Here is a 23647-nt window from a genome sequence, read left to right as displayed (position 1 = left end):
ACTCTCCCAAGCAATACAGAAGAGAATCCAAAAAGAGAGTGCAAGGCCATAACCTTACTTGGTGTGGCCGAACCCAGAGAGGAGGAGAAGGACGTGAATCCTAGTGAGGAAGACCTCCTAGGACGTTCATTGACCAATAACACTACAAAAAATTCTGGTAAAAACGGCGGTTTTTTTTGTATTTACGGCGGTTTGAACCGCCATTATTACCAATAATGGCGGTTTCGTAAAGCGACGTAATTCTGGGTGCCATTCTGGTTATTACGGCGGTTTTTGAATAGGTTAAAACGGCGGTTCAAAACCGCCGTTATTTCTAGGGTTAAAATGGCGGTTCTTGGATAGGTTAAAACGGCGGTTTGAACCGCCATTATTACCCTGACAGAGTGGCGTTTTGGTTGGTTAAAACGGCAATTCAAACCGTCGTTATTTCCAGGGTTAAAATGGCAGTTTTTGGATAGGTTAAAACGGCGGTTTGAACCGCCATTATTACTCTGACAATAACGTTTTGATTGGTTAAAACGACATTTTTGAACTGCCATTTTTACCCTGACATGAATCGCCATTTTACCCTGACAGTGACATTTTTTATCGTTTAAAAAAATAATTTTTACTGTTATTTTTATCGCGTTAAATAAATAATTTTGTGATTAAAATTTCACAATAGCAAAAAATCATAATCCATAAATGAAATATTATATAACTCATAAACAAAATATTAATATAATATATAATTTTTTATTATTGAAAATCAAAAGTAATAACTCCTATACAAAACCTTGTCTTACTAAACTTACCAAAATACAAGCATTGCAAATTTGCAATAAACACTAATTAGTCAAATCTACCATCCAGTTCACTAAAGTATGTTAATATCTAATAATGTATTTAAATCATCTAATAGGTGCTGTTTTTACTACTTAGAATATGAATATACAAGACAAGTAGCTTAACTTAGCTAAGTGATGATGAATAAGATTTGGAGGCCAAAAGTTTCCTCCTTTTGTAATTAACTTTAAAACAAGCCTGCCTTAATTTCTTGGTCTCTTGTGTGAGTTTCATCCCGAGAATTTGTTCCAGCATTTTTGTTTCTTGTTCTATCATATAAAAAAAATCTTAGATAGAAAATGACTCAAGTTCAGAAAACGATCATATATTAAGTGTATATGTATACAAAAAAGATGAAATACGCTCTAATTATATATGGATATGAATGACATGTGGAAAGCAAAAAAAAATAATTAAGATATATATATATATATATATATATATTAAATTCTGGGGTCCACAAGCAGGAATCATGGGAAGCTTGAACCGCGCTCCATGTAACCAGTAACTGGACTAGTGGACTAGTGGTAGGTGTAATGTATGATGATATAATTAATTAATTAATTAAACTACTTAACATGATTATTATAGAAAATAAAGGAAAGTTTTACCTACCTGTATACTAGAACTCTAATACCAGAATTAACTAGTGTTCCTAGGAAAGAAATGGTTGGAACCTCTAGATTCTGCATATCATATTTGAGAACGCTGTAAAACAAAGCAAATCAAATTAATAATAATAATAATAATAAGAATAATAATAATAATAATAATAATAATAATAATAATAATAATAATAACTGACCAAATTAAGAGCTTTTTAGAGTCTACATCCATATTTTCAAGAGCAGGACCTCTTGCAATTGCAGCACATAAATCCCATACGTAACCATGCCCCTTGCGGGCCAAGACAAAGATCAAATGCCAATTGCAAATCACCTGAAGCTGCAGCTTCTCTAGCAATAGCTTCCTCAACAGCTGCTATTTCATCTGCAGACCTCAGGCCAAGAAGTCTAGCAACTTCAATAAGTTCATCAACAAGAAAATATGCTCCAGTTGGACTTGTGATTGCCATTTTCACAATCTCCATAGGATCTTTTATTTGCCTGAACTGCATGGGTAGAATGTTCACCCCAAGGTTGGGAAGCTTAACTGTAAGTGCATCAATAATATCTGCCTCTGCCTTGACATTTGCACTATTTGGATATAGGTTAAGGCATTCTCTAGCATTCCAGATCTGGAACAATTTACAGCACCGTAATTAACCAATTCATGCAGTTGAAATCTTGAATGACAAGGCTTTCTGCCTTCTCCGATGCCAAAGAAACTGAACTCGTACCCTTCAAGTAATTTCCTGCAAGAGAGAACTTCCCAGCTTTGAGTAGCCCTCTGCAAAATTCAACCAAAATATACTCCAGGTCCAGGAAAGGAAATGCTTTTTCCCTCAAGTATTGCATATCACGCCACATAGTGGCCCATTCACTATCAGATCGGCTAGGTTGACGGCGAATAAATTTAGATAAAATAAGGCGAATGATCTGTTTGACACCCTTCTCATCTGATTCAGCCTCCACAAAAAAGTTTAATGGCTTTTGGGACCTGTATCGATACAAAAGACAACACAATAAAATAAGTACATAACATATGGCTAAAACAATATATTGAACTTTATAACCATGTTGCCAAATAGTTAAGTGGCAAAAACAGTACCAAGCAACAATTTCGTAATCCGGACCATGTTGACATACACATTTCCATTGACATACAAATAACCATAAAGTATGCCAGTTTGGAGTTACATAGCGAGAAAGGAGAAACTACCAACCTGGTAGAATGCCAAAAGTCTCCCAGCTTCAATATGACCTTCAGCAAGTCTAAGTCTTCTCTCAAGGTTCACTATTTGAATTGTAGTACCTACGCAAGAATACATATTTTAATGTAACCAATGATTAATATTAGATACCAAATCATATCTGCAAGAATTCACTCAATGGCACATACTAGCACATGCACATATAGATATAAGATATGAATAGAAATGTCTTGGAACTTGTTAAGTTTTGGGATCCAAAGGATAAGTACCCAGCTTAAGAACACAATGATATCACAATCAAATATAAACTAAAAGGTTCTCTATTTGAAATAGGCATTACTTTGGAAGTTTCTGCACCCTTCCTCAATAACCACCAAGCATATGTTCAAATTATTCACCAAAGCAGTTTCTGTCAACCATCTCACCAGAAATGATTTCTCTATATTTTGATTTGCAGAATCAAGAAGACTAATATCTCCGCTTAGAGATACCATGTGAAGCTTTCCATGCATAAAAGGAATAGCTCTATTGCGTAGTCTTTCATTTACATTCTCCTCTTTGACTCCCTTAAGCATAAATTTAAATTTATCATAGTCCGACAACTCTCCCCACTTGGCAAGACTCATATTGGAGCTTGTTTCGCCATCACTGTCATCAGAATAAATAATTTGATACAAGTATAGGACATCCTGATGGAATTGCTGCAACTCAGATAAACCTTTGTGAAGAGCAAACTCAAGAAAGCTTAAACAATTATCCAGCTGCCCACTGAAATCATCCATGAATCTAGCTCTTGTTTTATACCAATTGGTGAGCTCATCAATTGATGGCCAAAAAGTTCCAAGAAAATGTTTAACAAGTGGTTCAGTTTTGACTTGGATTTGAATGTCATGGCTTTACATATAATCCCTTAAACTGCAAAGAGGACAACTGCTCCAGTTCTCTACTTGAATTTGTATGCCAAAGAGAAAGATGGCAAGACCCTAGAGATAAATGCATAACTAATTAGTGAAGAACTTTGTCAAACACCAGTTGTAGATCAAGACATGTAAAAAAATAATAATTCAATTGCCTCTTCTCCATTTCCAATAACTTGTGTTACTAGAAAAGAAATAGTACTAGGGATATCAACAAACTCAAGATAAGAGGATAAGGCATAAAGTTCAGTGATGAATTAATTCATTTTTGTGAACCAGAAAAAAAAGAGGGGGGGGGGGATTTCAAAGGCATGAAATCAATGAAAATTGATTACCAAAAATAAAAAAAAAATAATTTGAAATTTAAAATAAAACAATACGAGTGAGTACTTAAGAATACATTGGCCTTCCCCTTTACAAACATGTGTGACATAACACATATTTTACTGCATATATGTTAAAAAAAGGAGGGAGGCGAATAAAACAAAAAATTCCCTTTTCTTACGCTCAAAGGATCAAAATAAGAACTATATATTTTTTTCCAAAAAATTGAAAGAAAGGATATCAAATATATACAGAGAAGACAACAACAATATGTAGTTTAATCATAAAAAGCTTATTTAAACCAAAAACAGAGAACGGAAGTGAGTTTAATGCAGCTTTTAAACAATTGAACCAAAAGGTAATTTTTAGCACACAAATGTTTGTAACCCAGAGAAACTTTATTCAGATTTCAGAAGTATGTATTAAATGTCCTTTTCTTAGCTTTATTTGAATTGTTAAGAAAGAAAGACTGAAACCAATCAGGTGAAAAGTTTGCTTATGGAATTAATAAAAGTGATAGCCAAAATTCATCTATTTAAATAGTATAATGTATTTCTTAAAACAGAACAAATCATATATAACAGAAAATAACCAAAATCGTACCAGAGTTCTTGTGAACAGCCACCAAAAAGTTAAGTTCATGATGACGGTCAAAGCAGAAAATATTGCTGCAGAGATTTTTCCTGTGATAAGAAGTATAATTGGGAAAGGTATATCCACTTTGTCCATAACTGAGCTCAATTTGTTGAAGTGAACCATCAGATGTAATGACAGAGAACCTACATCAAAAGAGAGAGCAAAACATGTTCATATTGGCTTTCCATTGGCTTATTTAGTTCCCAACATTACCCGAGAAAGTGTTCAAGTAGTCACACTTCAATTTTTCTACAGAATATTAAAAGCAAGGAACACAGAAATGTTAGAACTTACATGTAAGACTTGTGCTCATCTGACTCATTTTCAAAAGATAGGCCAACAATTGGTGAAGATATTTTCAAACTCAACTGATGACAAAGATTACTAGAGAAATCATTTCAAAAGCAGTCAATTAACGCCACTGTTCTTTTAGATACTTCCTCTATGGCTTAGAAACAATCCATCTCAATCATATCAACAAAGCAAAAGTGAATGAATGATGACCCAAGCACAAAAAATACATAAAGCATAAGCTTCTCAAAAGAAATATTAGACTCAAAGACAATAACATACCTTATGGACAAGAAATTGCAAGAAATTGTAAGAGCTAGTCACAACAAATATCAACTGAAAACAACTCTGAACTTTGAGTTGCACTAAAAGAAATGAAAATAGAACTCATCATTCCAAAATCTTAATGAGTCAGGGGTCCATTTCCATGTTTCAAGTTTAAACATCCTTACCAAAATCCCTGTTCTTCAATCAACTGTAACTGAAATGCAAAATACAGCATATAAATTACGAGAAATCAAAACACTAATATTCAAATGCATTCTCGTTCAATCACGTATTGTCTAGTCACAATTAGGTGCAAATGCTTGCCAAAAACCTAGGGTTCTTATTTCAATTGCAATAACAGTAGCTCAATCATAATCATAATCACATCAATAGCAATCTAAAACCGCAATTACAAGTTTACAAAAAGGCATAAACCAGATTCAACCACACATCTTATTCTTGCTGTTGCTGTTGATCTTGCTGCGCAAACAGTGGAACCACTCGCGATGAATCCTCGAAAACTACTTAAAAGAGGTAAGCCAACCTTTCTGATCCAGAACGAAAGGGAGGCGCTGAGATTTTGGCGGAGAAGACGCAGGGTATGGCAAGGAGAGGAAGCTAGAGGGGACGTCACCGGAGGAGATCGCCGTTGGGAAAGCTGTCGCTGGAGGAGATGTCACCGGAGAAGATCTTCGTTGGAGGAGATCGTCAGAGAACACAAGAGAGAGAGGTCACTGCAGTAGCATCGTACACGAGCTTCAACTTTCAACCAAGTGTTTCTGGAACGAGGGATGTTCAATTTGTGTTTTTATATACAAGTGATAACGGCGGTTCAAAACCGCCATAATGATCGAAATCGCCATCAAATACAAATTTATTACTGGCAGCGACCAAAAGTGCCATACTATCTAAATATTACGGCGGTTCTTTGAAACCGCCGTAATATAAATGCCATTTTAAACTTCTATTTTTGTAGTGTAAGGAGTTTTCCTTTGAGGAACCAAAGGAATCTGAGGCTCATCTAGAGACCATAGAGATTCCATTGAACCTCCTTTTACCATTCATGAGCTCTGATGACTATTTTTCCTCTGAAGAGGATGAAGACATCATTGAAGAGCAGGTTGCTAAATATCTAGGAGCCATCATGAAGTTGAATGCCAGTTTATTTGGTAATGATACTTGGGAGGATGAACCCTCTTTGTTCACTAATGAACTAAGTGCATTGATAAGTCAGACATTGCCTCAGAAGAAACCGGATCCCGAAAAGTTCTTCATACCTTGTACCATAGGCACCATGACCTTTGAGAAGGCTCTGTGTGACCTTGGGTCAGGGATAAACCTCATGCCACTCTCTGTAATAGAGAAACTGGGAATCTATGAGGTACAAGCTGCAAGAATCTCACTAGAGATGGCAGACAAATCAATGAAACAGGCTTATAGATTAATAGAGGACTTGTTAGTAAAGGTTGAAGGCCTTTAGATCCCTACTGATTTCATAATCCTAGACACTGAAAAGGATGAGGATGAATCCATCATCCTTGGAAGACCCTTCCTAGCCACAGAAAAAGTTGTGATTGATGTGGACAGAGGAGAGTTGGTCCTTCAACTGAATGAGTACTACCTTGTATTTAAGACTCAAGGTTCTCTTTCTGTAACCATGGAGAAGAAGCATGAAAAGCTTCTCTCACTGCAGAGTCAACTAAAGCCCCCATAGTCAAACTCTAAGTTTGGCATTGGGAGGCCACAACCAAACTCTAAGTTTGGTGTTGGGAGGTCCCAACAATGCTCTGAACATCTGTGAGGCTCCATGAGAGCTCACTATCAAGCTATTGACATTAAAGAAGCGCTTGTTGGGAGGCAACCCAATGTTATTTAATTATATCTATTTATTTTCCATTGCTATTTTATGTTTTCTTTAGGTTGATGATCATGTGAAGTCACAAAAACTACTGAAAATTCAAAAACAGAATGAAAAATAGCATTAAAAATAGCTCACCCTAGAGGAAGAGCTTACTGGCATTTAAACGCCAGTAAGAAGTATCAAACTAGCGTTTAACGCCAAAAAGAAGCATCAAGCTGGCGTTAAACGCCAGAAATAAGCACCAAACTGGCGTTTAACGCCAGAACAGAGCATGGAATTGGCGTTAAACACCAGGAACAAGCAGCAAGCTGGCGTTTAAACGCCAAACATGCATTCTAAGGGCGTTTGCACGCCTAAATAGAGCAGGGATGTTAAGTCCTTGATCCCTCTGGATCTGTGGACCCCACAGGATCCCCACCTACCCACCTCTTCTTCTCTCCTCTTCACACCTTTTCATACCTCTCTTCCCCAAATACCCTTCACCAATCACCTCCATACCTCTTCCCTAAATACCCTTAACCACTCACATCCATCCACTCTTCCCCATAAACCCCACCTACCTCCAAAATTCAAATTCTTTTCCCTCCCAAACCCAACCCTAATGGCCGAAACCTACCCTCCACCCCACCCATATATAAACCCCTCAACACTACTCCATTTTCACACATTACAACCACCACTTCTTCCCCTTGGCCGAATACACCTTCTCCCTTCATCTCCTCCATTTTCTTCTTCTTCTACTACTTTCTTTCTTCTTTTGCTCGGGGACGAGCAAACTTTTTAAGTTTTGTGTGGTAAAAGCATTGCTTTTTGTTTTTCCATAACCATTAATGGCACCTAAGGCCAGAGAAACCTCAAGAAAGAGGAAAGGAAAGGAAATTGCTTCCACCTCTGAGCCATGGGAGATGGAGAGATTCATCTCAAAGGTCCATCAAGACCACTTCTATGAAGTTGTGGCCAAGAAAAAGGTGATCTCTGAGGTCCCTTTTAAGCTCAAAAAGAGTGAATATCCAGAGATCCGACAAGAGATTAGAAGAAGAGGATGGGAAGTTCTCTCTAATCCTATTCAACAAGTCGGGATCTTAATGGTTCAAGAGTTCTATGCAAACACATGGATCACTAGGAACCATGATCAAAGTAGGAACCCGAATACAAAGAATTGGTTTATAATGGTTCGGGGGAAATACTTAGATTTCAGTCCAAAAAATGTAAGGTTGGCGTTCAACTTGCCAATGATGCAAGAAAATGCACGCCCCTACACTAGAAGGGTCAACTTTGATCAAAGGTTGGACCAAGTCCTCATGGACATATGTGTGGAAGGAGCTCAATGGAAAGTTGACTCAAGAGGCAAGCCGGTTCAATTGAGAAGACCGGACCTTAAGCCTGTAGCTAGAGGATGGTTGGAGTTTATCCAACACTCAATTATTCCTACTAGAAACCGGTCTGAAGTTACTGTAGACCGGGCCATCATGATCCATAGTATCATGATTGGGGAGGAAGTGGAAGTTCATGAGATTATACCTCAAGAACTCTACAAGGTGGGTGACAAGTCATCCACTTTGGCAAGGTTAGCCTTTCCTCCCCTCATTTGCCACCTCTGCAATTTGGCTGGAATTGACATAGAGGGAGATATCCTCATTGATAAGGACAAGCCCATCACTAAGAAAAGGATGGAGCAAACAAGAGATCATGGACCTCAACAAGAGAATGAGGAAATTCCTCACCATGAAATCCCTGAGATGCCTCAAGGGATGCACTTCCCTCCACAAAACTATTGGGAGCAAATCAACACCTCCCTAGGAGAATTAAGTTCCAACATGGGACAACTAAGGATGGAACACCAAGAGCACTCCATCATTCTCCATGAGATTAGAGAAGATCAAAGAGCTATGAGGGAGGAGCAACAAAGACAAGAAAGAGACATAGAGGAGCTCAAGAGCACCATTGGTTCTTCAAGAAGAGGAAGACGCCACCCTCACTAAGGTGGACCCGTTCCTTAATCTCCTTGTTCTTATTTTCCTGTTTTTCGGTTCTTGAGCCTTATGTTTTATTTATGTTTGTGTCTTTACTATATAATCATTAGTGTTTAAGTGTCTATGTCTTAAAGCTATGAATGTCCTATGAATCCATCACCTCTCTTAATTGAAAAATGTTCTAAAAATAAAAGAACAAGAAGTACATGATTTCGAATTCATCCTTGAAATTAGTTTAATTATTTTGATGTGGTGATAATAATTTTTATTTTCTGAATGAATGCTTGAACAGTGCATATGTCTTTTGAATTTGTTGTCTATGAATGTTAAAATTGTTGGCTCTTGAAAGAATGATGCAAAAGGAGAAATGTTATTGATGATCTGAAAAATCATAAAAATGATTCTTGAAGCAAGAAAAAGCAGTGAATAGAGAAAAGCTTGAGAAAAAAAATGCAGGAGGCGAAAAAAAAGAAAGAAAAGGAAAAAAGAAGCAAGCAGAAAAAGTCAATAGCCCTTAAAACCAAAAGGCAAGGGTAATAAAAAGGATCCAAGGCTTTGAGCATCAGTGGATAGGAGGGCCCAAAGGAATAAAATCCTGGTCTAAGCGGCTAAACCAAGCTGTCCCTAACTATGTGCTTGTGGCGTGAAGGTGTCAAGTGAAAAGCTTGAGACTGAGTGGTAAAAGTCGAGGTCCAAAGCAAAAACAGAGTGTGCTTAAGAACTCTGGACACCTCTAATTGGGGACTTTAGCAACGCTGAGTTACAATCTGAAAAGGTTCACCCAATTATGTGTCTGTGGCATTTATGTATTCGGTGGTAATACTGGAAAACAAAGTGCTTAGGCCCACGGCCAAGACTCATAAAGTAGCTGTGTTCAAGAATCAACACACTGAACTAGGAGAATCAATAACACTATCTAAATTCTGAGTTCCCATAGATGCCAATAATTCTGAACTTCAAAGGATAAAGTGAGATGCCAAAACTGTTCAAAGGCAAAAAGCTACTAGTCCCGCTCATCTAATTGGAGCTAAGTTTCATTGATATTTGGAATTTATAGTATATTCTCTTCTTTTTATCCTATTTGATTTTCAGTTGCTTGGGGACAAGCAACAATTTAAGTTTGGTGTTGTGATGAGCGGATAATTTATACGCTTTTTGGCATTGTTTTTACATAGTTTTTAGTATGATTTGATTAGTTTTTAGTATATTTTTATTAGTTTTTAATTAAAAATCACATTTCTGGACTTTACTAGAAGTTTGTGTGTTTTTCTGTGATTTCAGGTATTTCTGACTGAAATTGAAGGACTTGAGCAAAAATCTGATTCAGAGGCTGAAGAAGGACTGCAGATGTTGTTGGATTCTGACCTCCCTGCACTCAAAGTGGATTTTCTGGAGCTACAAAAATCCAAATGGTGCGCTCTTAATTGCGTTGGAAAGTAGACATTCAGGGCTTTTCAGCAATATATAATAGTCCATACTTTGCCCAAGTTTAGATGACGCAAACTGGCGTTCAACGCCAGCTTTCTGCCCTATTCTGGCGTTAAACGCCAGAAACAAGTTGCAAAGCAGAGTTAAACGCCAGAAATAAGTTACAAACTAGTGTTCAACTCCAAGGAAGACCTCTACACGTGAAAGCTTCAATGCTCAGTCCAAGCACACACCAAGTGGGCCCGGAAGTGGATTTCTGCATCATTTACTTATCTCTGTAAACCCTAGTAACTAGTTTAGTATAAATAGGACTTTTTACTATTGTATTTACATCTTTTGATCATATCTGGTTAGTCTTTGAATAATTTTATGTTCTGAGATCACGTTTAGGGGGCTGGCCATTCGGCCATGCCTGGACCTTGTTCTTATGTATTTTCAACGGTAGAGTTTCTACACATCATAGATTAAGGTATGGAGCTCTGCTGTTCCTCATGAATTAATGCAAAGTACTATTATTTTTCTATTCAACTCAAGCCTATTTCTTCTCTAAGATATTCATTCACACACAAGAACATGATGAATGTGATGATTATGTGACGCTCATCACCATTCTCACTTATGAACGCGTGCCTGACAAATACTTCCATTCTACATGAAAGCAAGCTTGAATGCATATCTCTTAGCCTCCTGATCTACGATCAGAGTCTTCGTGGTATAGGATAGAATTATTGGCGGCCATTCTTGAAATCCGGAAAGTCTAAATCTTGTCTGTGGTATTCTGAGTAGGATCTAGGAAGGGATGGCTGTGACGAGCTTCAAACTCGCGAGTGCTGGGCGTAGTGACAGACGCAAAAGGATTATTGAATCCTATTCTAGCATGATCGAGAACCGACAGATGATTAGCCGTGTGGTGACAGCGCATTTGGACCATTTTCACTAAGAGGACGGGATGTAGCCATTGACAACGGTGATGCCCAATATACAGCTTGCCATGGAAAGGAGTATGAATGATTGGATGAAAGCAGTAGGAAAGCAGAGGTTCAGAAGGAATAAAAGCATCTCCATACGCTTATCTGAAATTCTCACCAATGAATTACATAAGTATTTCTATCCTATTTTATATTTTAATTATATTTTAATTATCAAATATCCATAACCAATTGAATCCGCCTGATTGAGATTTACAAGGTGACCATAGCTTGCTTCAAACCGACAATCGCCGTGGGATCGACCCTTACTGACGTAAGGTTTATTACTTGGACGACCCAGTGCACTTGCTGGTTAGTTGTGCGAAGTTGTGACAAAGAATTAAGATTATGAACGTGCGTATTAAGTTTTTGGCGCCGTTACCAAGGAATGAACGATCACGATTTCGTGCACAAGCTGTTCTTCATGAATTAATGCAAGTACTATTGTTTTTCTATTCAATTCACGCCTACTTATTCTCCAAGATATACTCTCGTACTTAATTCAGTTAAGTCAGAATGAAGGGGTGACCCGTGACAATCACCCAATCTTCGTTACTCGCTTAGCCAAGATCCGCGTGCCTGACAACCACAAAGCGGTCTACATGATGTTCAACGTAGTCATTGGACGACAGCCGGAGTATATTCCCTTGAATATCTAATACACGGACCGAGTCCATGAGATTAGTATCTTCGTGGTATAGGCTAGAATTATTGGCAGCATTCCTGGGATCCGGAAAGTTTAAACCTTGTCTGTGGTATTCCGAGTAGGATTCGGGAAGGGATGACTGTGACGAGCTTCAAACCTGCGAATGTTGGGTGCAAGTGACAGTGTGCAAAAGGATCAATGGATTCTATTCCGACGCTAGCGGGAACCGACAGATGATTAGCCATGCGGTAGCTATACCTGGTATTTTTCATCTGAGACAAGAAATCCGACAGTTGATTAGCCGTGTAGAAACCGTAGAGGACCATTTTCACTGAGAGGATCTTACAGCTTGCCATGGAAGGAAGTAACGCATGGTTGGAAGAAGGCAATAGGAAAGCAGAGGTTCAGAAGCAACAAGGCATCTCCAGACGCTTATCTGAAATTCCCACCAATGAATTACATAAGTAACTTTATTTTATTTTATATTTTATTTATATTTTAATTATCAAAATCTCATAACCATTTGAATCCGCCTGACTGAGATTTACAAGATGACCATAGCTTGCTTCAAGCCGACAATCTCCGTGGGATCGACCCTTACTCACGTAAGGTTTATTACTTGGACGACCCAGTGCACTTGCTGGTTAGTTGTGCGGAGTTGTGAAAAGTGTGAATCACGATTTCCCACTACCAAGTTTTTGGCACCATTGTCGGGGATTGTTCGAGTTTGGACAACTGATGATTCATCTTGTTGCTTAGATTGGGTAATTTTATTTTATGTTTACGCTTTTCATTTTTATTTTCGAAAAATCCAAAAAATTTTGTGTTCTTCAGAATTTTTAATAATGAATTCTAGAGTTTCATGAGATATGTTGAAGCCTGGCTGGCTGTGAAGCCATGTCTAATCTTTTGGACTGAGGCTTCCACTTCTCATTGACATGCTTGTATGTTTTATGCTAAAGCTTGGCTGGCTATTTGGCCATGTCTAATTTTTTTGGACCGAAGCTTTCACTAAAGCTTGGCTGGCCATTGGCCATGTCTAAATCTTTTGGACTGGAGCTTTAGACTAACATTGCATGATTCCTGGGATTCTTATTAAAAATTTTGTATCCCTTTATTTTCTTTTTCCAAATAATTTTCAAAAAATACAAAAAAATTTAATAAAATCATAAAACCAAAAATATTTTGCGTTTCTTGTTTGAGTCTAGTGTCAAATTTTAAGTTTGGTGTCAATTGCATCTTTTTAATTTTTCTTTAAATTTTCAAAAATTCATCATGTGTTCTTCTTTGATCTTCAAATTGTTCTTGATGATTTTCCTTGTTTGATCTTTGATTTTTCTTGTTTTGTGTCTTTCCTTGTTTTTCATATGCATTTTCAATTTCATAGTGTCTAAACATTAAAAATTTTTAAGTTTGGTGTCTTGCATGACTTTCTTTTCTTAAAAATTTTCAAAAATATGTTCTTGATGTTCATCATGATCTTCAAAGTGTTCTTGGTGTTCATCTTGACATTCAAAGTGTTCTTGCATGCATTAGTCCTTTTGATTTTAATTTCTTATGTTTTGTTTCATTTTGGTATTTTTCTCTCTCCTTATTAAAAATTAAAAAATCAATAAAATATCTTTCCCTTATTTTGCTCATAATTTTCGAAATTTTAGATTGATTTAGTCAAAACTTTTCAAAATTTGGTTGTTTCTTATTAGTCAAGTCAAAATTTCAATTTAAAAATTCTATCTTTGCAAATATTTTTCAAAAATCAAATCCTTTTCATTTTTCTTCTCAATATTTTCAAAAATTTTAAAATTTACTTTCAAAATCTTTTTCCTATTTTTATTTCATATTTTCGAAATTAATGCTAACAATTAATGTTTTGAGTAAAAAATTTTCAAGTTGTTACTTGCCTATTAAGAAAGGATCAATCTTTAAATTCTAGAATCATATCTTTTAGTTTCTTGTTAGTCAAGTAATCAACTTTAATTTCAAAAATCAAATCTTTTTAATTTCCTTTTCAAATCTTTTTCAAAATAAATTTCAATCATATCTTTGTCAAAACTTAATTTCAAAATATTTTTCTAACTTCTTATCTTTTCAAAATTGATTTTCAAATCTTTTTCAATTAACTACTTGACTTTTTGTTTGATTTTAAAAGTTACTATTTTTTATCTTTTTCAAAACCACCTAACTACTTTTCTCTCTCTGGTTTTCGAAAATCACTAACCCCTTTTTCAAAATTCTTTTTAATTAACTAATTGTTTTAAATTCTAATTTTATTTTATTTTCCTTCTTAAATTCGAATTCTAACTAATAATTAAAATAAAAATAAAAATATTTTTCTTTTCTTTTAAATTAATATTCAAATTTCTTCTCTTTCTCATCTCTTTCTATTTATTTATTTATTTACTAACACTTCTCTTCTTCTTATAATTCGAACCCTCTCCCTCTCTCTGTGTTCGAATTCTCCTTCTTCTTCCTTCTTCATTCTATTCTTATATTCTTCTACTCACATAAAGGAATCTCTATAATGTGACATAGAGGATTCCTATTCTTTTCTGTTCTCTTCTTTTTCATATGAGCAGGAGCAAGGATAAGAACATTCTTGTTGAAGTTGATCCTGAACCTGAAAGGACTCTAAAGAGGAAACTAAGAGAAGCTAAAGCACAACACTCTGGAGAGGACCTAACAGAAATTTTCGAAAAAGAAGTAGTTATGGCAGCCAAAAATAACAACAATGGTGGAGATGCAAGGAAGATGCTTGGTGACTTTACTGCACCCACTTCTGACTTCTATGGAAGAAGCATCTCAATTCCTGCAATTGGAGCAAACAACTTTGAGCTTAAGCCTCAATTAGTTTCTCTAATGCAGCAGAATTGCAAGTTTCATGGACTTCCATTGGAAGATCCTCATCAGTTCCTAGCTGAATTCTTACAAATCTGTGACACTGTTAAGACCAATGGGGTTAATCTTAAGGTCTACAGACTTATGCTTTTCCCCTTTGCTGTAAGAGATAGAACTAGAACATGGTTGGACTCACAACCTAAAGAGAGTCTGAACTCTTGGGAAAAGTTGGTCAATGCTTTCTTGGCCAAATTCTTTCCACCTCAAAAGTTAAGCAAGCTTAGAGTGGAAGTCCAAACCTTCAGACAGAAGGAAGGCGAGTCCCTCTATGAAGCTTGGGAAAGATACAAGCAATTGATCAGAAGGTGTCCTTCTGACATGCTTTCAGAATGGAGCATCTTATGTATATTCTATGATGGTCTATCTGAATTGTCCAAGATGTCATTGGACCACTCTGCTGGTGGATCTCTTCATCTGAAGAAGACGCCTGCAGAAGCCCAGGAACTCATTGAAATGGTTGCAAATAACCAATTCATGTACACTTCTGAAAGAAATCCTGTGAATAATGGGACAACTCAAAAGAAAGGAGTTTTTGAGATTGATACTCTGAATGTAATATTGGCTCAGAATAAAATATTAACTCAGCAAGTCAATATGATTTCTCAGAGTCTGACTAGAATGCAAGCTGCATCCGGCAGTACTAAAGAAGCTTCCTCTGAAGAAGAAGCTTATGACCCTGAGAATCCTGCAATGGAAGAGGTGAATTACATGGGAGAATCCTACGGAAACACCTATAATCCTTCATGGAGAAATCATCCAAATTTCTCATGGAAGGATCAACAGAAGCCTAATCAAGGCTTCAATAATAATAATGGTGGAAGAAATAGGTTTGGCAATAGCAAGCCTTTTCCATCATCTTCTAAGCAACAGACAGAAAATTCTAAGCAGAGCTTCTCTGACTTAACAACCATAATCTCTGATCTAAGTAAGACCACTCACAGTTTCATGACTGAAACAAGGTCCTCCATTAGAAATTTGGAGGCACAAGTGGGTCAGCTGAGTAAAAGAGTTACTGAAATCTCTCCTAGTACTCTCCCAAGCAATACAGAAGAGAATCCAAAGAGAGAGTGCAAGGCCATCAATATGTCCAAAATGACCGAACCTGTAGAGGAGGGAAAGACAGTGATTTCCACTGAGGAAGACCTCAATGGATGTCTACTGGCCACTATGGAGTTCCCTATTGAGGAACCAAAGGAATCTGAGGCTCATACAGAGACCATAGAGATTCCACTGAACTTACTGTTGCCATTCATGAGCTCTGATGAGTATTCTTCCTCTAAAGAGGATGAAGATATTACTGAAGAGCAAGTTGCTCAATATCTAGGAGCAATCATGAAGCTGAATGCCAAGTTATTTGGTAATGAGACTTGGGAGGATGAACCTCCATTGCTCATCAATGAACTAAATACCTTGGTTCAACAGAAATTACCTCAGAAGAAACAGGATCCCAAAAAAGTTCTTAATACCTTGCATCATAGGCACCATGACCTTTAAGAACGCTCTGTGTGACCTTCGTTCAAGTATAAACCTCATGCCACTCTCTGTAATGGAGAAACTAGGGATCTTTGAGGTACAAGCTGCAAGAATCTCACTAGAGATGGCAGACAATTCAAGGAAACAAACTTATGGACTTGTAGAGGATGTCTTAGTGAAGGTTGAAGGCTATTACATCCTTGCTGACTTCGTAATCCTAGATACTAGAAAGGATGAAGATGAATCCATCATCCTTGGAAGACCCTTCCTAGCCACAGCAAGAGCTGTGATTGATGTGGACAGAGGAGAGTTAGTCCTTCAATTGAATGAGGACTACCTTGTGTTTAAGGCTCAAGGATCTTCTTCTGTAACCATGGAGAGGAAGCATGAAAAGCTTCTCTCAATACAGAGTCAAACAAAGCCCCCACACTAAACTTCTAAGTTTGGTGTTGGGAGGCCACCATTAAGCTCTGAGTCTCTGTGAAGCTCTCTAAGAGCCCACTATCAAGCTATTGACATTAAAAAAACACTTGTTGGGAGGCAACCGAATGTTATTTAATTATATTTATTTATTTTCCATTGTTATTTTATGTTTTCTTTAGGTTGATGATCATGTGAAGTCATAAAAATAACTGCAAAATTAAAGCAAAATGAAAAATAGCATCAAAAATAGCATACCCTGGAGGACAGGCTTACTGGCGTTTAAACGCCAGTAAGGATAGCAGAATGGGCGTTTAACGCCCAGCCTAGCAGCATTCTGGGCGTTAAACGCCAGAATGGATAACACTCTGGGTGCTTAACGCCAGAAAAGGCTATCTGGCGTCTGGCTGGCGTTAAACGCAAGAAATGGCAGACATATTGGCGTTTAATGCCAGAAATAGGCAGCAGACTGGCGTTTAACGCCAGGAAAGGTAGCAGAGCCGTTTAACGCCAGAATTGGCACACTGAGGGTGTTTGAACGCCAGAATGGTGCAGGGAGCAGAATTCCTTGACACCTCAGGATCTGTGGACCCCACAGAATCCCCACCTACCCCACCTCTTCTTCTCTCCTCTTCACACCTTTCCATAACACTCTTCCCCAAATACCATTGACCAATCCCATCATTAACTCTTCCTTAAATACCCTTGACCAATCAAATCCTACCCTCTTCCCCATATTCTCTTCACCACTCACATCCATCCATCATAAACCCCACCTACCTCACCATTCAAATTCAAACCATTTCCCTCCCAAACCCACCCATTCTCACACGAATTCCCTCTCTCCCCTACCCTATAAATACCTCTCGTTACCACCTTCAATTTCACACATCATACACACTCCTACCCACCTTGGCCGAAACCAATAATACCCTCCATCTCCTCTATTTCTTCTTCTTCTACTCCTTTCTTCCTTCTACTCCTTTCTTCCTTCTTTTGCTCGAGGACAAGCAAACCTTTTAAGTTTGGTGTGGAAAAAGCCCTGCTTTTTTGTTTTCCATAACCATCAATGGCACCTAAAGTCGAAGAAACCTCTAGAAAGAGGAAAGGGAAGGCAATTGCTTCCACCTCCGAGTCATGGGAGATGGAGAGATTCATCTCAAAGGTCCATCAAGACCACTTCTATGAAGTTGTGGCCAAGAAAAAAGTGATTTCCGAAGTCCCTTTCCAGCTCAAAAAGGGTGAATATCCGGAGATCCGGCGTGAGATTCAAAGAATAGGTTGGAAAGCTCTCACCAACCCAATCCAACAAGTCGGAATCTTAATGGTTCAAGAGTTCTATGCTAATGCATGGATCACTAGGAACCATGATCAAAGTATGAACCCGAACCCAAAGAATTGGCTCACAATGGTTCGGGGGAATTACTTGGATTTCAGTCCGAAAAATGTGAGGTTGGCATTTAATTTGCCAATGATGAGAGGAGATCCTCATCCTTTCGCTAGAAGGGCCAACTTTGATCAAAGGTTGGACCAAGTCCTTAGAGACATTTGTGTGGAAGGAGCTCAATGGAAGAGAGACTCAAGAGGCAAGCCGGTTCAACTAAGAAGGCTTGACCTCAAGCCCGTGGTTAGGGGATGGTTGGAGTTCATCCAACGCTCTATCATTCCTACTAGCAACTGGTCTGAAGTTACAATAGACCGGGCTATCATGATCCACAGCATCATGATTGGAGAGGAAGTAGAAGTTCATGAGATCATACCTCTAGAACTCTACAAGGTGGCGGACAAGCCTTTTACTTTGGCAAGGTTAGCCTTCCCTCATCTCATCTGTACCCTATGCAATTCAACTGGAATTGTCATAGAGGAAGACATCTTCATTGAAGGAGACAAGGCCATCACTAAGAAGAAGATGGAGCAAACAAGAGAGCCCACTCATGGACCTCAATAAGAGCATGAGGAAATTCCTCATCAAGAAATTCCTGAGATACCTCAAGGGATGCACTTTCCTCCACAAAACTATTGGGAGCAAATCAACACCTCCTTAGGAGAATTGAGTTCCAACATGGGGCAACTAAGGATGGAGCACCAAGAGCACTCCATTATCCTCAATGAAATCAGAGAGGACCAAAGAGCCATGAGGGAGGAGCAACAAAGACAAGGAAGAGACATAGAGGAGCTCAAGCACTCCATAAGATCTTCAAGAGGAAGAACTAGCCGCCATCACTAAGGTGGACCCGTTCTTTAATTTCCTTATTTTTATTTTTCTATTGTTCGAATTATATGCTTTATGTTTTTGTCTTTACTACATGATCATTAGTGTCTAGTGTCTATGTCTTAAAGCTATGAATGTCCTATGAATCCTTCACCTTTCTTAAATGAAAAATGTTTTTAATTACAAAAGAACAAGAGGTACATGGATTTCGAATTTTATCTTGAAATTAGCTTAATTATTTTGATGTGGTGGCAATACTTTTTATTTTCTGAATGAATGCTTGAACAGTGCATATTTTTGAATTTGTTGTTTATGAATGTTAAAATTTTTGGCTCTTGAAAGAATAAAGAAAAAGAGAAATATTATTGATAATTTGAAAAATCATAAAATTGATTCTTGAAGCAAGAAAAAACAGTGAAATTCAAAAGCTTCTGAAAAAAATATGAAAAAAAATGGCGAAAAAATAAGGAAAAAGGAAAGAAAAAGAAAAAGCAAGCAGAAAAAGCCAATAGCCCTTTAAATCAAAAGGCAAGAGTAAAAAAGGATCCAAGGCTTTGAGCATTAATGGATAGGAGGGCCCAAAGGAATAAAATCCTGGCCTAAGCGGCTAAATCAAGCTGTCCCTAACCATGTGCTTGTGGCGTGAAGGTGTCAAGTGAAAAGCTTGAGACTGAGTGGTTAAAGTCATGGTCCAAAGCAAAAAGAGTGTGCTTAAGAGCTCTAGGACTCTCTAACTGAGGACTCTAGCAAAGCTGAGTCACAATCTGAAAAGGTTCACCCAGTTATGTGTTTGTGGCATTTATGTATCCGGTGGTAATACTGGAAAACAAAATGCTTAGGGTCACGGCCAAGACTCAGAAAGTAGCTGTGTTCAAGAATCAACATACTGAACTAGGAGAATCAATAACACTATCTGAATTTTGAGTTCCTATGGATGCCAATCATTCTGAACTTCAAAAGATAAAGTGAGATGCCAAAACTATTCAGAAGCAAAAAGGCTACAAGTCCCACTCATCTAATTGAAGCTAATCTTCATTGATATTTTTGAGGTTTATTGTATTTTCTCTTCTTTTTATCCTATTTTGTTTTTAGTTGCTTGGGGACAAGCAACAATTTAAGTTTGGTGTTGTGATGAGCGGATAATTTATACCCTTTTTGGCATTATTTTTACTTAGTTTTTAGTATGTTTTAGTTACTTTTTATTATATTTTTATTAGTTTTTATGCAAAAATCATATTTTTGGACTTTACTATGAGTTTGTGTGTTTTTCTGTGATTTCAGGTATTTTCTGGCTGAAATTGAGGGACATGAGCAAAAATCTGATTCAGAGGCTGAAAAAGGACTGCAGATGCTGTTGGATTCTGACCCTCCTTCACTCGAAGTAGATTTTCTAGAGCTACAAAAGCCCAATTGGCGCGCTCTCAATTGCGTTGGAAAGTAGACATTCTGGGCTTTCCAACAATATATAATAGTCCATACTTTTCTCGAGATTTGATGGCCCAAGCTGGCGTCCAAACCCAGCCTAAAACTTTCTGGCATAAAACGCCCAAACTGGCACCAGAATTGGAGTTAAACGCCCAAACTGGCACCCAAGCTGGCGTTTAACTCCCGAAATAGCCTATGCACGTGAAAACCTCAATTCTCAGCCCAAGCACACACAAAGTGGGCCCCGGAAGTGGATTTCTGCACTATCTGCACTTAGTTATTCATTTTCTGTAAACCTAGGTTACTAGTTTAGTATAAAAACTACTTTTAGAGATTTATTTTATATCTTTTGATCACTATTGATCTTTGATCAGTTTTATGCTATCATAGACCATTGTACACGTTTGGGGGCTGGCCTCACGGCCATGCCTAGACCTTTTTCACTTATGTATTTTCAACGGTGGAGTTTCTACACCCCATAGATTAAGGTGTGGAGCTCTGCTGTTCTTCATGAATTAATGCAAGTACTATTGTTTTTCTATTCAATTCATGCCTACTTCTTCTCCAAGATATACTCTCGTACTTAATTCAGTTAAGTCAGAATGAAGGGGTGACCCGTGACAATCACCCAATCTTCGTTAGTCGCTTAGCCAAGATCCGCGTGCCTGACAACCACAAAGCGGTCTACATGATGTTCAACGTAGTCATTGGACGACATCCGGAGTATATTCTCTTGGATATCTAATACACGGACCGAGTCCGTGAGATTAGTATCTTCGTGGTATAGGCTAGAATTATTGGCAGCATTCCTGGGATCCGAAAAGTCTAAACTTTGTCTGTGGTATTCTGAGTAGGATTTGGGAAGGGATGACTGTGACGAGCTTCAAACCTGTGAATGTTGGGCGCAAGAGACAGTGTGCAAAAGGATCAATGGATTCTATTCCGACGCTAGTTGGAACCGACAGATGATTAGCCATGCGGTAGCTATACCTGGTATTTTTCATCCGAGACGAGAAATCTGACAGTTGATTAGCCGTGCAGAAACCGTAGAGGACCATTTTCACTGAGAGGATCTTATAGCTTACCATGGAAGGAAGTAACGCATGGTTGGAAGAAGGCAATAGGAAAGCAGAGGTTCAGAAGCAACAAAGCATCTCCAGACGCTTATTTGAAATTCCCACCAATGAATTACATAAGTAACTTTATTTTATTTTATATTTTATTTATATTTTAATTATCAAAACCTCATAACCATTTGAATCCGCCTGACTGAGATTTACAAGATGACCATAGCTTGCTTCAAGCCGACAATCTCCGTGGGATCGACCCTTACTCACGTAAGGTTTATTACTTGGACGACCCAGTGCACTTGCTGGTTAGTTGTGCGAAGTTGTGAAAAGTGTGAATCACGATTTCCCACTACCAATATCCATTTCCGTTTCCTTGGCCATCCTTTCCATTTCCCTTTCTTTTGCATTTATCTGCATTTCTTTAATATACCTCTGAGTTTGTAATTCTTGTTCTTTCATTGCCGCTTGAGCTTGTAATTCTTGTTCTTTCATTGCCGCTTGAATTTGTAACTCCTTCTCTTTGATTGCCATAATCTTTGCTCTATATATCCTCTCCTCTTCTCTTTTTTTTCCCTATCCATTAGTTCCTTTTCTCTAACATTCTTAATTTCTTCCATGAGAGATAATTTTTTAACAACCGATGATTTCTTTTCGTTAAAATTTTCAGACATTTGTGCTTTTCCCTTACCTTTTCGCTTGCTCTTCTTTGATCCTTGTGGGAAAATGGGAGAGTCCACACCGGGTTCGTCAGCCAACGGTGTTTCTGGGTTTGATGAGGATGAGTATGCTCCAGTTGCACTAACCTTGGTTCTCTTCGAGCCGCCACTCTGTGTAGGTAGTTGGCTTTTCCATTTTTGCTCCAACCGAAGCATGTTCCAATACCTCTCAAAAGTGAATTTTTTACCATAATTTATGGAATAAAATTTATAGGCCAACTCCTTTATATCATCAGCATTTGAACCACTCCTTATATTTTGACTAGCTTGATCGTAGCAACCAGCAAATTGTGCAATAGTCTTGTTGATCTTATACCATCGTTTCTTACATGCAACAACCTCCCTTGTCATGTCGGAGCAAAATTCTACTTAGTAGCTATAAATTCAACTCCAAAATGTTTTCCCCTTTTGATCGGTACCAACTATAGGGTCAGTTGAAACATTTAACCATGCACTGATCAGCATCTCATCCTCTTTTCAATGCCAGTGTTGAATACTATCTTGCCTCCGATCTTCAATATCATCATCATTGAGGCGATAGCATCTAATCCACGAGGGTTGATAAATTCTGAATATTGCGAATTTGCACTAGATTGTATAGGAGTTTGAGAGGATGGGTTAGAAGAGCCACCAATACCAGATGAGTTATGTCTGGATGCATTGAATTGAGTTGGAAACGGCAAGAAAGTTGGAGTAACATTTCTGATAGAGGGGTTAAATATGGATGAAAATAGAAAATGTGGTGTTTGTGAATTTTGATTTTACGGTTGGAATATAGGAAATTGATTATTATAAGGAGCTTGAAAATTGAAATTAGAAAGATTTTGTGGATTTGGATTTTGAAATGTATTCGGTAGTGTGAAGTTTTAATTTAGAACTTGAGAGTTTGCGGTTTGAGATTGTTGGGTATTTGGAATTTGAGAAGAATTTTGTAAGTAATTGAAGAAAGAGTTGAGTTGGTTTGGATCCATTCTTTCGAACAAAAAATAATATTAGCAGAACTTTGATTTTGTAAACTTGGAAGAAGATGAAGAAGAGTAGTAGAAATTGTGAGAATAGAAGTGTATCTAAGTGATATATATAGAGTAACAAAATATTAATTTGTTAATGATAATGGTAACATAGTAACGGGTAGTTTCCAACAGCTAATTTTGCAACGGCTAGTTTTACAACGACTAATTTAATATAATAATATAATTAATATTCAATATTAATTTAATTACTTATATTAATTATGATTTAAATAATTAATATAAATTATTAATTAAATAGAATTATAATTAATTATTATAATTATTAATAAATTAAATATAATTTAATTATTTAATATAATTTTTTAAATAACTAAATTAAATACTTAAATCATATTTAATTTATAAATAATTATAATATTTAATTATATACGTAAAGTTAAATAAATTGGTATATAATAAGATGAACACCAACCGTTTATTGATAACATATTATGCAACGTTAGTTATTATATT

The 23647-nt window shown here is 37.3% G+C and overlaps 2 protein-coding genes across 14 annotated transcripts; both read right to left on the bottom strand.

Moving 5' to 3' along the window:
- Window positions 1-715: 715 nt before the first annotated feature.
- Window positions 716-5859, bottom strand: LOC112782568 (MAG2-interacting protein 2). 13 transcript variants are annotated; one of them, XM_072231736.1, is made up of 9 exons: window positions 5618-5856; window positions 4810-5287; window positions 4483-4658; window positions 2979-3621; window positions 2651-2739; window positions 2165-2424; window positions 1631-2062; window positions 1441-1533; window positions 716-1094 (listed from the first exon to the last, which is right to left on the bottom strand). In XM_072231736.1, exons 4-6 carry the CDS (start codon window positions 3418-3420, stop codon window positions 2389-2391), a joined length of 567 nt encoding a protein of 188 aa, XP_072087837.1. In that variant the 5' UTR covers window positions 3421-3621; window positions 4483-4658; window positions 4810-5287; window positions 5618-5856; the 3' UTR covers window positions 716-1094; window positions 1441-1533; window positions 1631-2062; window positions 2165-2388. The 13 variants fall into 13 exon arrangements, with proteins under 13 accessions (XP_072087837.1, XP_072087831.1, XP_072087833.1 ...); XM_072231730.1 differs by having other exon boundaries at window positions 1631-2424; window positions 5509-5856; XM_072231732.1 differs by having other exon boundaries at window positions 1631-2424.
- Window positions 5860-21780: 15921 nt separating this feature from the next.
- LOC140182993 (glutathione S-transferase T2-like) lies at window positions 21781-22511 on the bottom strand. Its single transcript, XM_072230980.1, has 2 exons — window positions 22044-22511; window positions 21781-21855 (listed from the first exon to the last, which is right to left on the bottom strand). Exons 1-2 carry the CDS (start codon window positions 22509-22511, stop codon window positions 21781-21783), a joined length of 543 nt encoding a protein of 180 aa, XP_072087081.1.
- Window positions 22512-23647: the final 1136 nt, after the last annotated feature.

The sequence above is a fragment of the Arachis hypogaea genome, chromosome 20, assembly GCF_003086295.3.
Source record: "Arachis hypogaea cultivar Tifrunner chromosome 20, arahy.Tifrunner.gnm2.J5K5, whole genome shotgun sequence".
Taxonomy (NCBI): Eukaryota; Viridiplantae; Streptophyta; class Magnoliopsida; order Fabales; family Fabaceae; genus Arachis; species Arachis hypogaea.
This window is presented reverse-complemented; position numbering and strand designations above follow the sequence as displayed.

What these genes read in the sequence shown, in the direction of transcription:
- LOC112782568 (XM_072231729.1), bottom strand. Translation starts at nt 3,420, where the DNA reads ATGGATGATTTCAGTGGGCAGCTGGATAATTGTTTAAGCTTTCTTGAG. An exon ending in AGGGTGCAGAAACTTCCAAA is followed by an intron (nt 2,740 to 2,978) that starts GTAATGCCTATT and finishes ATTCTTGCGTAG; the next exon opens with GTACTACAATTCAAATAGTG. An exon ending in GACTTTTGGCATTCTACCAG is followed by an intron (nt 2,425 to 2,650) that starts GTTGGTAGTTTC and finishes GTATCGATACAG; the next exon opens with GTCCCAAAAGCCATTAAACT.
- LOC140182993 (XM_072230980.1), bottom strand. Translation starts at nt 22,511, where the DNA reads ATGACAAGGGAGGTTGTTGCATGTAAGAAACGATGGTATAAGATCAAC. An exon ending in TCATGGAAGAAATTAAGAAT is followed by an intron (nt 21,856 to 22,043) that starts GTTAGAGAAAAG and finishes AAAGAAATGCAG; the next exon opens with ATAAATGCAAAAGAAAGGGA.